At 42.6% G+C, this 16711-nt stretch overlaps 1 protein-coding gene across 1 annotated transcript in view; it reads left to right on the forward strand.

Annotated features, from left to right (window-relative positions):
* The first annotated feature begins 37 nt into the window (after nt 1-37).
* The window catches only part of LOC117451397 (phosphoinositide 3-kinase regulatory subunit 6-like), a 28093-nt gene continuing 11419 nt past the window's right edge, over nt 38-16711 (forward strand). Inside the window, exons 1-13 of the mRNA XM_034089671.2 lie at nt 38-79; nt 277-352; nt 485-577; nt 4056-4159; nt 4337-4405; nt 4754-4889; nt 6557-6626; nt 8520-8703; nt 10273-10420; nt 10502-10594; nt 10678-11029; nt 12963-13059; nt 13140-13259. Of these exons, the coding sequence (XP_033945562.1) occupies nt 337-352; nt 485-577; nt 4056-4159; nt 4337-4405; nt 4754-4889; nt 6557-6626; nt 8520-8703; nt 10273-10420; nt 10502-10594; nt 10678-11029; nt 12963-13059; nt 13140-13259 (1482 nt within the window). The 5' untranslated portion in view covers nt 38-79; nt 277-336. The remainder of the gene's footprint in view (nt 80-276; nt 353-484; nt 578-4055; nt 4160-4336; nt 4406-4753; nt 4890-6556; nt 6627-8519; nt 8704-10272; nt 10421-10501; nt 10595-10677; nt 11030-12962; nt 13060-13139; nt 13260-16711) is intronic.

Below are 16711 nucleotides of genomic sequence, written 5' to 3' on the forward strand. Positions count from 1 at the left end.
AAACTACCTGGCTTGACTAGTCATTTCCAGCACAGGCAGCAGCAGAGGAAGACATTCATTAAAGTAGAAAGCTACAATGGTAAGCTCTGACAGTTTAATTTAGGTTGTTCTGCTTGTATTTCTTCTGATTGGTTGCACGTGTTTGTATCAGTAATGTTGGTTAAGCTGATGTTTCTGCTGTCTGCAGATCACGTACAGTTCCGTCACTCATTCGGCTGCAGATAGACAGTTATTGATGAGTGAACTATGAGCGTAAACAAGACGGTTTTCTTTCAGTTTTCCTCATTTGCTCTGGTTGGGACGACCTGTTTCGCGAGAGTCTGAAAAGCAGACAACATGGTGGATTCTACCAGTAAGTGCTTTTTCATTTCCTCCAAAAACAAATCCAACCTGTTCAGCTGGTTGAAACTCGGCGTAGGAGAATGTGAACTTGACGGTGGAGGATAATATAACAACAACAACATGTATGATCTTGTTTTTTAAGCTGATGTTCGTCCCTCGACTTTGGAGTCCAGTCTGAACAACAACATCCAGGCTCTCCTCAAAGAGACGGGCGGGCAAAATGCTTCTCAGAAAGGTAGAAATTAGGGAATGAATTGGGCAATTTAAAAGAAAACTAAGCCTATTTAACAGTTTGGTTTGCGTTGCAGCAGCATACAAGACAAGGCCTTACACATAAGAGAAGTAAAAGAGTATGAATAAATGACGAGAAGTACTAAAATGTAAACACCTAAAAACAAATAGTTTATTTCTCGAAAAGTCTTAGATTTTAACAATATCCTAAACCTGTATTACTTTTAGTTTTGAGGTCTTACAAGCATCTCTATATTACTTGAACATGATATTGTCTACACTGGACTACAATCCCCAAGAATAATTGATATATTAGTCAGCAAACATCAGTGTAATGTCCACAGTCCAATATCAAACTACAGATAAACATAAACATTCATCTGTTTGTCATCTTGCAATTTACGTATTTATCTAAATAGTTATCAACGCAATAAACAATATTTAATTTGACATTCTGTTCTTGTATAAATCATATTATAAAACGGACAAGTCAAATTAAGCAATCTGATTGGTTCTTAGCCGTGATATACTGAGCGTATACCACGGGTAGAATTGTAAATTACTTTTCACAACAAGTCAGTATCCCTCCGCGTGTGAGAAAAACAGTATACCGTTGGGCTGCAGTTTGCTTTTCAAACTGGAACAAGAAAGCAGCGGAGAAGTAACGGGGCAGAAACCCTCCTCTTTACGCAGCGGTCCAGACATAGACATCAAACGGCGACACATATTCAGTGTGCAGTTCCTTTGGCATCAGGGCAGGGATATCTAGATACTCTCCAAGGTTTGACATCATGAATTGTGCTACTTTTAAAGCAAGCAACGTTGTTTTCAAATCTGTAATCAAAGAGGTCCGCAAAAACGCTATCGACCAATCAGATTGCTTTATTTGACTTGTCAGTTTTATAAATATATGTACATTTCTTCCGTTACTGAACAAACAAAGCATAAGATGGAAACATTTAAGATTAACTTCGACCTCCGGGGGGTCTTACTATGGAGGAGTGGATTGAGCAGTGCCTATCTCCAGAGAGCCCCTAAACGAGGACATGCAGAGCTCCGTGAAGAGCAGGCAGACCAGCTGGAGAAGGACCTCCATCAAAAGCTTTCTGACGGGGTCTTGAACCAAAGCAGAGACACGATGACCGTTAGTGGCCACAGGTGCGAAAGCTCTCGCTAGAGCAGGGGTCACCAACCTTTTTTAGGGTGAGGGCTACTTTAAAAAAATAAAACAAGTCGAGGGCTACTTTTACTCCTCTTTTTTTGTTTTTTGCAGTGTATATATTTAGCACATTTTAACATTATTATATGCTGACCTTTAACCTTTGTGTGCTGTTTGGGTCTGTGGGACCCGTTTGCAGTGTTTACTAAAAGAAAATGTTTGCAATTTAATTAATTTAACCTGCTTTATTTGGGGGTGGATCTCACCTCCTCTAGGGGGGTCCTCACCGCCTCATGAGCATGCATGGAAGATTTTTTTTTTAAATGTTGAAGTGAAATGCATCAATCTGGTGCACTTTGAGCACAACATGAATGTATGGATACAGCTCTCAACACTCAGATGAAAGGGAGCTGTATTTTCAATAATCCAAACATCTTTAGAATATGATCACAACCAATAACAAATCATTTAAACTTGTTTATTCTTATCTTATGTTACCTATTAGCATTCTTTCTTTTTCTTTATGCATATTTTACTAACCACTCCCCTTTTAAACTGTTTTTTTTACTGTCCTATAGTACACATTGGAATTATTTCTTACTTTATCTATATTAAATAGATAAAGGTGTGCTCTCCCTAGCTCTCCGTCTCTCTCTCCTTCTCCCTCCCTCCCTAGCTCGCTCACTCTCTCTCTCTCTGTCTCGCTCGCTCACAAAGGCTGTGTGCTCCTCCGTGGCGATGACGGATTGCGTTAAAAAATAATAATAAACATATTTGTAAAGTGGGGACACAAAGGTGATTTCGAAAAGTGCGGGGGACATGTCCCCAGTGGAAATTACGCCATGTGTGTGTGTGCGTCAAGTGCAATAAATATATAAGTTACAACACACAGAGTAAAACTCTGCCCCTCATGTGTTGTATAGGCTGCATGATAGGCTATTCAATGGGGCTGATGTGTAGATTCTGCCAGAAGGAAAATCAGCGGGGAGGTGACACATTGGTTTTCTTCCCGACTGCAATGCTGGTCCCGCAAATCAAGCAAGAACGTGATTGGTCGATATTCATTGTGGGGGTGGGGGAGGGGTGTTATAGAGTTGTAAGTAGATAGAGTTCGCTATGATTTAGGTTTCGTTTATGCATAGGGTAGATTCTTTTAATTACATTTCCTTTTTTGTTTTGTGTATTTTATACATTTTGGATTTGCTTGGCGAGCTATTTTTAGAACATGCCCGGCGGGCGACTCACGTTGCCCCTGCGGGCGACTAAGTGCCCGCGGGCACCGTGTTGGCTACCCCTGCTCTCGAGCTACTGGAAGCCGAATCTCGGGGACCGGAGAAAGTGGAGCAATATTCTCACCACGCCGAGCAACAGCCTAGAACAACCTCAACAAGTAACCTCGTAAGCCATGCTGCTGATGCTGGGCAGGTTTTCAGTGGCTGCACAATAAACGGCAACATACAAATGAATATAAATAAATAGCCAAATAATGGATCAACGCTCTCTGTCTAACATGTTCGCTAGCTGTTAGTGTTGTTGCATAGCAACCACCTCGCACTATGTTTCGCGCAGAAGGCAACGGAGGGACTATTTTATTTTGAACATCATTATTTACTAATAAAAACTATTTAAATTAGAGTGTGTATTTTTTTTTCATATTGCCACACACAACCGTTTTATAAAAGCAATAGCTCACTTAATTCTATTGACCTGTATATAGACTTCTTGCACTATTTTTTATTTGTATTTTTGTATTTTATTATATATGTTGCATCGTTGGAGGAGCTAGGTTCATAGGATTATCATTTCCATTTCTACACTGTAGCTTTTGTGCATGTGTGATGGAAGCTTGTATCATACTAAGGGAGCTTTTAAAGTTCACCATCCGTTCTTCTTTTACAAGCTGTTTCAGGCAGCAGCAATAACCTAAATGAGTGGTGAATGGGGTTAGAGCTATCTGTGTCGTAAGGTTAGGGTGTCGTCCTTTTGTGAAGTGTAGACGTTTCTCCATTCGCTAGAAGACGTGTTTTACAGCATCCTATATATAGTATGATTATCTTTTCTCCTCCTCTTCTATTCTTGGTGTGAATATCAGACCCTCTGAAGACCTGACCTTTGTACTTCGATGCAGACTGCTTGACTCTCTGTAACGATGTCCTTCTTGCAAGAATAAACCGCCTAAAAGACTGTCTTATTCCAAGAACCTTCATTTCAGTATAACGGAATGGTTTCCTCACCATTTTATATTATTTACTGGTTCGTCTCAATAAGTTTCCACCACCCATGACATTAAAACCTTTGAGTCTTGAATCTGTGTGCTCTGCAGGGATGCTGAGATGGATTCTTCAGAGGAAGCTGGAGGCCGATCCCTCCTGCAGCGTTGCATTGATCAGACTGCTGGTCGAAGAGCTGAAAAAGAGGCAGGAGATGGTAAAGCATTAAAATATGCCTTCAGATTTCAATTTCCATTACGAATTACAATGTAGATTTCCAAAGACTTGTGTGTGTCTGTCTTTGTAGAGGAAGAGTTGTTTGTAATTCTGCCGGCATACTTTATTTTTTTCATAAATGTTATGTAACTGTTATCTTTTATTTGATGTCTGTTAGATCCAAAAAACACAATCCTTCACACATGTGATCCCAGTGCTGCACACGCTCTACTCTGTGGTTATTAAGGTAAGACACATCTCTATACCTTCATTAAGGAAGTTATGTGTTCAGTTCAGGTTTTCAGTTTTATTTATATAGCACATTTATAAACGATTTTTGGTGGAGCCAGTGCTGTACATATAATAAAAATAGCCTACAGTAGAGACACTTTACAGCAAATACAACAGCACAGATTGTTCAGAATATCAGTATGAGAAAGACGACACCCTCTTTACATTTGGGAAAGAATCTGATCCGGATACACACACTATTTTTGACTTTATTAACAGTGAAATAGGGCATTGCCTTGTCCGAAATACAGTTGGTAGTGATTTCAGTTTTACAGTTTTGCTGATTCTGTACTTATCTTTCCAGTCAGGTGTCATGATTCCTACCAGCCTTTTCCAGACAGTGTATGACCGTTTGATGAAATTGCTGATATTACCGTCGCCTTACTCCACTGTGGCCCGCAGCACTATGAGGAGCATCAACATAGAAATTACCACACCAGGTATGAAGCATCAGCAGACACAAAAGAGTGGTGCAGGGGTTTCACTTCAACACCGCTAAGCTAAAGGTGGCTAATGTTGGGCTATAAAGGAACTACGGCACGGTCACATGACTTCACGTCACCACCGCTAAGCTAAAGGTGGCTAATGTTGGGCTATAAAGGAACTACGGCACGGTCACATGACTTCACGTCACCACCGCTAAGCTAAAGGTTGCTAATGTTGGGCTATAAAGGAACTACAGCACGGTCACATGACTTCACGTCACCACCGCTAAGCTAAAGGAGGCTAATGTTGGGCTATAAAGGAACTACACCACGGTCACATGACTTCACGTCACCACCGCTAAGCTAAAGGTGGCTAATGTTGGGCTATAAAGGAACTACAGCACGGTCACATGACTTCACGTCACCACCGCTAAGCTAAAGGAGGCTAATGTTGGGCTATAAAGGAACTACACCACGGTCACATGACTTCACGTCACCACCGCTAAGCTAAAGGTGGCTAATGTTGGGCTATAAAGGAACTACAGCACGGTCACATGACTTCACGTCACCACCGCTAAGCTAAAGGTGGCTAATGTTGGGCTATAAAGGAACTACAGCACGGTCACATGACTTCACGTCACCACCGCTAAGCTAAAGGTGGCTAATGTTGGGCTATAAAGGAACTACAGCACGGTCACATGACTTCACGTCACCACCGCTAAGCTAAAGGAGGCTAATGTTGGGCTATAAAGGAACTACAGCACGGTCACATGACTTCACGTCACCACCGCTAAGCTAAAGGTGGCTAATGTTGGGCTATAAAGGAACTACAGCACGGTCACATGACTTCACGTCACCACCGCTAAGCTAAAGGTGGCTAATGTTGGGCTATAAAGGAACTACAGCACGGTCACATGCCTTCACGTCACCACCGCTAAGCTAAAGGTGGCTAATGTTGGGCGTGATGACGTTTAGTCATCTCATTTAGACTCTGGTTTTTAAATTCGCCTGTGGGATATTTAATGACTTGTTTTATATAGTACAACAAAATGTTAAAATCTGTTTAGGTTGTGTTAACCACAAACTCTTTGACTTCAAGACCATAGATCCCGGAAATACCAAACAATTGTCTTGATTACCTGTTTTAGGATGCATTATTGCACCACTCGTAGAATAAAATGTAAAAATATTTTCAGCACAGAAGTAAGTAAGTAAAACTTTATTTATATAGCACCCTTCTCAACACGGATGTACAAAGTGCTTTACAGTACAGTACACAGGACACAATTCAAAGTACAACTATAACATGTAGAATAAAAGGCATAAAACAGCAGCAGGTAATACATACGACAAAACACCAATAAAAAAAAGACAGCCACTAACTCACCTCCTCCGAAGGCCTGTCGGAACAGGTGTGTCTTTAACCGCCCCTTAAACATCTCTAATGAGGCCGAGGTTTTTATTATCTGGGGGTTTGTTCCAAAGCCTTGGGGCCGCCGCCTCAAAGGCACCCTTAGCCTGGTTCGGGGCACCCTTAGGAGGCCTTGCTCAGAGGACCTCAGGGCCCGGGTTGTGATGTGCGGGTGGATCAGGTCATTGATGTAGGCTGGGGCTTGGCCATGGACAGCTCTATATGTGGTGTAAAATAAGTTTTCTTGACGGTCTAATCCTTCCTCCAACAGGTTCCCTATATCTCAGGACAGTCACTGCAGAGCAGAACTTGAGGAAGGAGCATCACGCCTTGCAGGAAAAGTGAGTTTATAGTTTGAATGACAATCGTCTTGTTTTAAAGGTCCCCTATTATACTGTTTTCCGTCAATATATCACAGCTCTCAGATACATACAGAACCTGTCTGAAGTGATTGGCTGAAACACCAAACAGATCATGGCAGCATTACCCATAATCCCCTCTGTTTCAGCCCTGTTTCCAAAGTGCTGATTCCCTGTCTGTTACTTTAGATGAAAATAAGGAGCCCTCAAGAACTCAATGGAGCTCTAGAGGAGATGCAGGTGATAAGTGGGGGGGGGGGTTACCTTGGTTGCTGATTGGCTAATGGTTACCAAGACAACACATTGTTATGACATCATAAAGTGGCCAAAATCTGATCAGCTCATTTTCAGACAGGTTTTTATAGAAATGGATCAAAAAGAAAGAAAATCTTTGTTCCTGAAACTTTCAGAGTCTCTTTCCACAGAGGGGACACATGTTGATGTAGAAGAGACATGAAGAAGAGGGGACACATGTTGATGTAGGAGAGACATGGAGAAGAGGGGACACATGTTGATGTAGAAGAGACATGAAGAAGAGGGGACACATGTTGATGTAGAAGAGACATGAAGAAGAGGGGACACATGTTGATGTAGAAGAGACATGAAGAAGAGGGGACACATGTTGATGTAGAAGAGACATGAAGAAGAGGGGACACATGTTGATGTAGAAGAGACATGAAGAAGAGGGGACACATGTTGATGTAGAAGAGACATGCATAAGAGGGGACACATGTTGATGTAGAAGAGACATGGAGAAGAGGGGACACATGTTGATGTAGAAGAGACATGAGAAGAGGGGACACATGTTGATGTAGAAGAGACATGAAGAAGAGGGGACACATTTTGATGTAGAAGAGACATGAGGAAGAGGGGACACATGTTGATGTAGAAGAGACATGAAGAAGAGGGGACACATGTTGATGTAGAAGAGACATGAAGAAGAGGGGACACATGTTGATGTAGAAGAGACATGAAGAAGAGGGGACACATGTTGATGTAGAAGAGACATGAAGAAGAGGGGACACATGTTGATGTAGAAGAGACATGAGGAAGAGGGGACACATGTTGATGTAGAAGAGACATGAAGAAGAGGGGACACATGTTGATGTAGAAGAGACATGAAGAAGAGGGGACACATGTTGATGTAGAAGAGACATGAAGCAGAGGGGACACATGTTGATGTAGAAGAGACATGGAGAAGAGGGGACACATGTTGATGTAGAAGAGACATGAAGAAGAGGGGACACATGTTGATGTAGAAGAGACATGGAGAAGAGGGGACACATGTTGATGTAGAAGAGACATGGAGAAGAGGGGACACATGTTGATGTAGAAGAGACATGGAGAAGAGGGGACACATGTTGATGTAGAAGAGACATGAAGAAGAGGGGACACATGTTGATGTAGAAGAGACATGAAGCAGAGGGGACACATGTTGATGTAGAAGAGACATGGAGAAGAGGGGACACATGTTGATGTAGAAGAGACATGAAGAAGAGGGGACACATGTTGATGTAGAAGAGACATGAAGAAGAGGGGACACATGTTGATGTAGAAGAGACATGGAGAAGAGGGGACACATGTTGATGTAGAAGAGACATGGAGAAGAGGGGACACATGTTGATGTAGAAGAGACATGAAGAAGAGGGGACACATGTTGATGTAGAAGAGACATGAAGAAGAGGGGACACATGTTGATGTAGAAGAGACATGAAGAAGAGGGGACACATGTTGATGTAGAAGAGACATGAAGAAGAGGGGACACATGTTGATGTAGAAGAGACATGAAGAAGAGGGGACACATGTTGATGTAGAAGAGACATGAAGAAGTGGATTTTGCATAATAGGTGACCTTTAACCTGCGGATGTCCTCAGGGTGTTTGTGCTCGCTGACCCGGCTGTGTTCTCCGCCCCCCTGGAGGCAGCAGTCAGAGCACATTTGGAGGCGTCCAACTTTCTCAGGGACGCACCGACCATGGAGAGAGATGTGTTGCAACGCGTGCTGCAGACGGGGCTGGGAATGAACTGCCAGAGCTCCAGCCTGGCTCAAGCTCTGGAGGTGAGATTATGAAGTCGTTTGGGTAAAGTAAGACGGATATGTTTATATAATATAACTATTGCGTATTTGGATATTTGGTTCAGACATCCAATCATCTCGCTGGATGATCCTTTCAGACTTATACTTCCGGAGCAAGACGTAACCTACACATATTATTAATGTATTATCTCTTGGATGTACACACGGCATCTACTGCACGTCTGTCCGTCCTGGGAGGGATCCCTCCTCTGCTGCTCTCCCTGAGGTTTCTCCCATGTTCCCTTTAAACTGTGGGCTCAAACTCAAGGCCCGGGGGCCAAATCCGGCCCGCGACTTCGTTTCATGTGGCCCCGCAAGAGCTTGCAAAGAATATAATATGTTTATTATACGGTTACATCCACTGTACAGAAGCAGTTTGCCCATAAACTACATGTCCCACAATGCATCTCGTTGTGTGACATGCGCACTGAAGAGACTTGCAATTATCTGCCCTGGACTATCCGATAATAATCCAATTCAGAGGCAATAATGTAATATAATATATTATTTGATATATATATTATATAGACAACCGGCCCTTTGAGTGCAACCTTTATGCGAATTTGGCACGCGATGAAATTGAGTTTGACACCCCTGCTTTAAACTGTGGGTTTCTCTGGAAGTTTTTCCTTGTACGATGTGAGGGTCTAAGGACAGAGGGTCTAAGGACAGAGGGTCTAAGGACAGAGGGTGTCGTATTGCCATACTGATATTCTGTACACACTGTGAAGACCACTGAGACAAGTGTAACATTTGTGATATTGGGCTATAAATAAACATTGATTGATTGATTGATATTCATTGTGGTGAAAAGTAGCCTCGAGAACACTGTAGTGACCACGATATCGATTTGTTTGATTCTTTTGTTTGTGATTCCCTCATGGGCTGACAGATGAATAGACGCTTGTTGTTGAGAAAGAAGGAATGTCCAGATGCGATTGAAAAGTATTCTTGATATTCCAAAAGGTGATGCAAAAAATTAATACACTTTTTCCAACAAACTATTCCCTACATAAACTGGTACTTAAAGGTGGGGTAGGTAAGTTTGAGAAACCGGCTCGAGATCGCTAGAATTTGAAAATACACAACCGGAGAAAATCTGCCACTTCCTCACAGAGCCCCTCCCCCAACACACACGAACGCGCACATGACCAATGAGGGCACGAGATCAGTGTGTGCCCCGATGGAAGGCTGACAGGCAGGTAGGCCATTGCACTTTTTACAGTATCACGGCTTCTACAGATGACATTTTTTTATGGATTTGTTGTCAAAGCACTTCAGATATTCATTGCTATCGGGACGTTAAGAGCATTCCATGGAATATAACAAAAAGTGTATCTCGAGCCGGTTTCTCAAACTTACCTACCCCACCGTTAAAGGTATACTAAAAGGACAAATAAGGAACCACACTATAGTGTCACACTCCCAAGAATGTAGTCTAAATTGATAATTGTCCATCTCCCTTAAACGAGGATTATAAATGTCCCTGCTTTGGAACGAATGAAGGCTTTCCGATTCAGTATAATCCCGCTTCTTGTTTTTGTGTTTCAGGCTTTAGAGGAACCCGTGGTAGAGACACATTTCCAGGAAGTGCTTCTGGCCGTGGAGAAGAGTTTGAAGCGAGGCGCAGAGGGTCGTGCAAACTATCTGAACGAACTACAACACGTTTACAGAGACATCTTGAGTGCCTCGAAAGGAGGTGTGTGTTCTGCTCTGCTGTAGATATTAATCAAGATATTGACAGGGTTACCACGACGTTAACGTTCCCCTGTGTGTTCAGACGGACCCAGACTAGATCCCGGTTCTGTGCGCAGCACGGCAATGCCTGTCCCAGGGATCAACTTCCTCTTGTGGAGAGAAGAAGAGGATCTATGTGAGTCAATCAGACAAACGGTTCTATATTTCTGTCAGTAAAATCCAGTCGATGCAGTAAAACGTAATGAATCTGTCCCAAAGGGAATCTGCTGGCACGCTTCGCCTGCTCTAACTCAGCCAGTGTTGATGAAGAGGAGAAGGACAACAGGGATTCAGTCCAGTCTCAAGACAGTGGCATCGTGAGAGATCTGAACGACTGTGTCGACGCGGTGACATCTCCGGTCAGAAATCATGCACCGGCAATCTCACGAAGAAATGGCTATAAGAACTCAAGCTTAGCAGATAAACTGAGTCTCGTGAAGGAGAAGATGGAAGCGTGTTCTGGAAGTTCTCCTCTCCTCGATGAAAACAGAGGTCGCCACACAGCCAGGGTCGTGGTACTGGGAGACAACCGTGTGCTGGGAAGACTTTCCAGGGCGTATCACTCGATCCGGTGAGTTGCTGGTTTGTTCTTCTTCCAAACAGTGTATCATTACATGTGTGTCTAATCTCGAAACCCATCGGTCAGATGACGATTTATTCTTAGGCGGAACGTGGCAATATTGCTATGGGATATCTGAACTATGACTTCCTTGTATGTGTGCCCCTTAATTGCTGACAGTCCAATTAGCAACTTAAGACGTGAGAACGGAGATGGAGTAGAAAGACTACGTGAAGGATTGGATTGTCTCACAAGTAGACTCTTGACACGCTGATTTTAGGCTAATAGAAAGTAGGGATGCACGATATTGGTTTTTTGAAACCGAGACCGATAACTTCCTGCTTCTCAAGACCGATAACAAAAAAATTATGCCACTAATTATTTTAACGCGATTAACGCATGTGTATTTTTTTTACCTTGGCCGCCCCGTAGTTTCAGAGCGCATCGAGTTTAAAATACCATCTACAAGCTGATGCTGACAGCCCCGCTCCTGCCGCCCGCTTGTGGCAGACCACACTTCCACGCTCACCGGCAGGCACCGACTGGCCATCGGGAGGACCGGGAGGGTGTGTGTATGTGTGGCCCGAGCGAGCGAGAGAGAGACCTTACCTGCATTGTTGTTGTTAGCATCTAGTGCTAGCTAGCTGCGCTAACGGATATAAGGAGCTGTTTAAATGAAAACAGAGGAGCGACATTTCGCCACAACTGCGCCGAGCACTTGACTTTATGCAGGAAGCCGACAGCGGGACATTGGAGGAGAAGTCAGCACACTCAGCAGGATATGCAACATGATTGCAGCGTCCAGGCAGCTCCGGTTCGAGCATATGCCTTGAGTTGCACATAGCTCCAACGCCACCACACACACACACACACACACACACACACACACACACACACACACACACACACACACACACACACACACACACACACACACACACACACACACACACACACACACACACACACACACACACACACACACACACACACACACACACACACACACACACACAGACACACACACACACAGACACACACACACAGACACACACACACACACACACACACACACACACACACACACACACACACACACACACACTTTGTAACTTTGTATTGTATTATTGTCTTCGTACGCTTCGATGGCGATGTTTCAGGTGACTGTACAGGTTCGAAGTATTAGGGAGCGCTGGATTTGTGAAGAACTCCCCTCTTCCTAAACCACTAACACCACAGTACTGGCAAAACGGGAGGAGCCGAGTGAAAAACAAGCGCCCCTCATCCCAATCCACCCACACCGCAGTATTTTTTTCTTTTTTTTTACCCAAAAAATATATTGTATATTATCGGGGCTATTAATACTGGTATCGGGTTTATTGGGATGACGTCATAATTCCTAATATCGGACCGACCGATAATTATCGTGCATCCCTAATAGAAAGTGATCCTTTTTAGAAATGCAACACTTCAATCAGGAATGATTGGGATGAAAAATAGGATCAACGCTTTCCCAAATGCATTTTAGGAGCCACTTAGGAAAAACCTGACCTTTGGTAGGAGGTCATTAATCTAGTAGTTATGATGAGCAGATGCATTAGCCATTTAGCCAATGTGTGTCCTCTTGCCAGTAGGGTTTTCAAAGCTATCACATCACTTTTGGATTTAGGGACGGCGGGTAAAGGGGAGAAATAATGCACCGAGAGCATTGTGTTGGGCCTGTATTGTTCTCGACACGGACTGCTCACTTGCAAAGAACCACAGCCCGCTCAAATTGGTTAAAACTACTTCAATCAAAAACAGAAACCATGGCAACATCTTGGTATGCATGCAGAATCTGCTAATAAGAATGTTTCTTAAACCTTTTCTGCGTTTGCATTATGTCTGTGCACTTCTATAAGTTTACTCATCTTACCACCACTGTTTTCCATGTATTTCCCAACAGAAAAAGAGAGTCAAAACATCTCATTTTGACCAATAAACTGAACATACGGTTGTACTACATCCCCGTCACTGATGGGGATCCTTCGCTCAGTTCAACTGTGAGTTATACTCAAAGCTAAACTAACTGCCCTAATTGAAGTACAGTACATGACCCTAATATGTCTGTTATTTCTCAAAGGGAAGCCCATGTCAGGATGGAGGCACATTGTCTCTTTCTTCTTTATTGGGAAGAGTAGATCCATGGTACAACAGCAACATCAACAGTCTGGGAGCTGCAATCTCCAAACTGACTGGAAAGGTAACCATAGATTAGACAAGACAGTGATGCTAGCAGCTCTTAGTTTACACAGTCACATGACTTCACGTCACCACCGCTAAGCTAAAGGTGGCTAATGTTGGGCTATAAAGGAACTACAGCACGGTCACATGACTTCACGTCACCACCGCTAAGCTAAAGGTGGCTAATGTTGGGCTATAGAGGAACTACAGCACGGTCACATGACTTCACGTCACCACCGCTAAGCTAAAGGTGGCTAATGTTGGGCTATAAAGGAACTACAGCACGGTCACATGACTTCACGTCACCACCGCTAAGCTAAAGGTGGCTAATGTTGGGCTATAAAGGAACTACAGCACGGTCACATGACTTCACGTCACCACCGCTAAGCTAAAGGTGGCTAATGTTGGGCTATAAAGGAACTACAGCACGGTCACATGACTTCACGTCACCACCGCTAAGCTAAAGGTGGCTAATGTTGGGCTATAAAGGAACTACAGCACGGTCACATGACTTCACGTCACCACCGCTAAGCTAAAGGTGGCTAATGTTGGGCGTGATGACGTTTAGTCGTCTCATTTAGACACTTGTTTTTAAATTCGCCTGTGGGGTATTTAATGACTTGTTTTATATAGTAGAACAAAATGTTAAAATCTGTTTAGGTTGTGTTAACCAAAAACTCATTGACTTCAAGACTTGATTCGTGTTCACCAACACGACTTCCCCGTTTTTTTCGTGTCACACAGAACAATTTTAATAGCAATGTATATCTATTGGTAGTATGTTTTTTGCAGGGACGTGCACAGGTACGGGCTAATGTTACCCGGGCAACAGCCCGTTTGGCCTTTCTGGCTGACCTGCCCCTCTGGAGAGAGCGAGAGTTTGTTTTTCTTTTTTCTGTTGTGGCCGAATCAACAAGATAAACCCACAATTAGTGTGGTAGCATCTCGCTGCGGGAAGCACACTTTGTCAGCGCTGTCATCTGCCGGTGCGTTACGACCACCTCAATGTCGGATTTTGGAAACTTGATTTTGAGTTGTCTCATGGCAGTTAGGGAATAAGGGACAAACCAGGGGACTTTACTTCCTCTTGATACCGTCAGTTATTTACAAAAAACACCTAAATATAGCCTACTTGTTGTTATTGAGCTTCTGTCTTTCTGTGTCTTCTCATCTGTGAACTCCCTCAACGCGCCGCTCGCTCTCTTTTCTTGATCGCCCTCTCACGGGTGAACAGTTCAATGTCCCGCTTCCTTGTAGGATTTCTGCCATGTCTCTACCACTTTAGTTTGACCATCTCTGTTATTAAGTTATGGAATACTAAATAAATAAGTAATTAGATACCTTACCGTTAGTGCGCTCATAAAGAATGATAAGAATAAGAATAATGCATTTTGAACTGGTTTAATTAATTAGTGAGTTTATTTAAGGTAATTATAGAGGGCCTATTTTATCAGTATGTCTGGACTGCACAGCAGTTACAATCATCAAACTACATTAAAACAGAATTGTCCCCATTTTGTTTTTAATTGTTACTAACATTAGATATTTTTGATGAGATATGGACCGCAAAACAAAAAATGTCCCTGGTTTTAATTTTTAAAATCAAGTCACCGAATGCAAGTAGTCGCCTTAGCGTATTTTGTTATGAGATGTGAATTACTGTTCAATTTAGTTGATGTAATAATCGTTTCTTTTACATTAAAAACAAGTTACAATTTTCAAAAGGTCTTGTGTTTTTTATCGGGGGGGGGGGGGGAAGTTAGCCTTTGTAGGGCTTTGTAGGCGAGAAGAAGAATTTTAAATTCTATCCTGTGTTCTATAGGGAGCCAGTGTAAGGCAGCCAGAACAGGAGTAATGTGGTCCCTTTTCCTAACTCTGGTTAGTACACGAGCCGCAGCATTTTGAATCAGCTGAAGCGACTTGACTGACTTCTTGGTGCTCCCTGATAATAAAGAGTTACAATAATCCAGCCTAGAAGTAACAAATGCATGGACTAGTTTCTCTGCATCGTTTAGAGGCAAGATATGCCTGATTTTTGCAATGTTACGTAGATGGAAGTAGGCGGTCCTTGAAATTGATTTTATGTGGGCGTTAAAGGATAAATCCTGATCAAATATAACACCAAGATTCCTTACAGTCTCACTGGAGGCCAAATTAATGCCATCCATAGTTAGTATATCTTAGATAATTTGTTTCGTAGATTCTTCGGGCCAAGTAAAATAACTTCAGTTTTGGTCGTGTTTAACATCAAAAAGTTTAAGGTCATCCACGTTTTTAAGTCCTTGAGGCAGAATTTTATTTAGATGATTAATTTCATCAGGCTTGATTGATAAATATAGTTGAGTATCATCCGCATAACAATAAAAATGTACAGAATGATTCCTTATAATATTGCCTAACGGAAGCATATATAATGTGAACAAAATAGGTCCGAGCACTGAGCCCTGTGGCACTCCATGGCTAACTTTGGTTTGCGTGGAAGATTCATCGTTAACACGTACAAACTGAGAGCGTTCAGATAGATAGGACCTAAACCAGCCTAAAGCAGTTCCCTGTATGCCAACTAAGTGCTCTAGTCTTTGCAATAGGATATCATGGTCGATAGTATCAAATGCAGCACTGAGATCGAGCAAAACAAGAATAGAGACAAGTCCCTTGTCTGAGGCTATTAGAATGTCATGTGTGACTTTAACAAGAGCTGTCTCTGTGCTATGATGTGTTCTAAAGCCAGACTGAAAATCTTCAAATAAATCATTGTTTTTTAAGTAATCACACAACTGTTTTGCGACTGCTTTCTCAAGAATTTTTGAGAGGAACTCTCTTGAGAGGAAACATAAATAAATCTATTACTACACGACATATTTAAAAAAATGAATGCCATTTTTGTGTTTTGTTACTTTGTTCTGAAAGCTGAACCTGCTGCTTCTCACAGAGAGAAGAGGGAAGAGGCTGTGTGAATTACTTTACATTGTGGATAAGGGTGGATAGCCCCCATTGTTCTGTGTGTCAACATGAAAGACAGCCCACACACCTATCAATCATCAAACCGTGGGTCTTATTTCATTAGGTGTTGATTTCTATCAACACGTAATGTTGTATCGATGTATAGATGTACTACAGCAAAAGTATTCTCCGTCAGGGACTTCCTACAACAACACCACGCTGTTATCTTGATTCTGATTGGCCAGAAGACATTATCAAAGATGTTCTATTGAGAAGACGATCGCTACGTGACAAAAGTTTTCAAAACCGTTTCTAGTCTTCGGTATTTCCAGACGAGTGGCTACTGAAATCAATCTTACTAACTGCTGTCTGTGCAATTTACTCCGCGAGTTGGCGGACTTTATTTTGCTTACTTTAACATCATTTTTCATGGTGGGGCTAAGCCATTTATTGGTATGGCTGTAGCCTACCCCAGCCATACCCTGGCGCCGCCACTAGACTCAGAGCCTCAGAATACTGAAATCTGTA

The sequence above is a fragment of the Pseudochaenichthys georgianus genome, chromosome 8, assembly GCF_902827115.2.
Source record: "Pseudochaenichthys georgianus chromosome 8, fPseGeo1.2, whole genome shotgun sequence".
Classification (NCBI taxonomy): Eukaryota; Metazoa; Chordata; class Actinopteri; order Perciformes; family Channichthyidae; genus Pseudochaenichthys; species Pseudochaenichthys georgianus.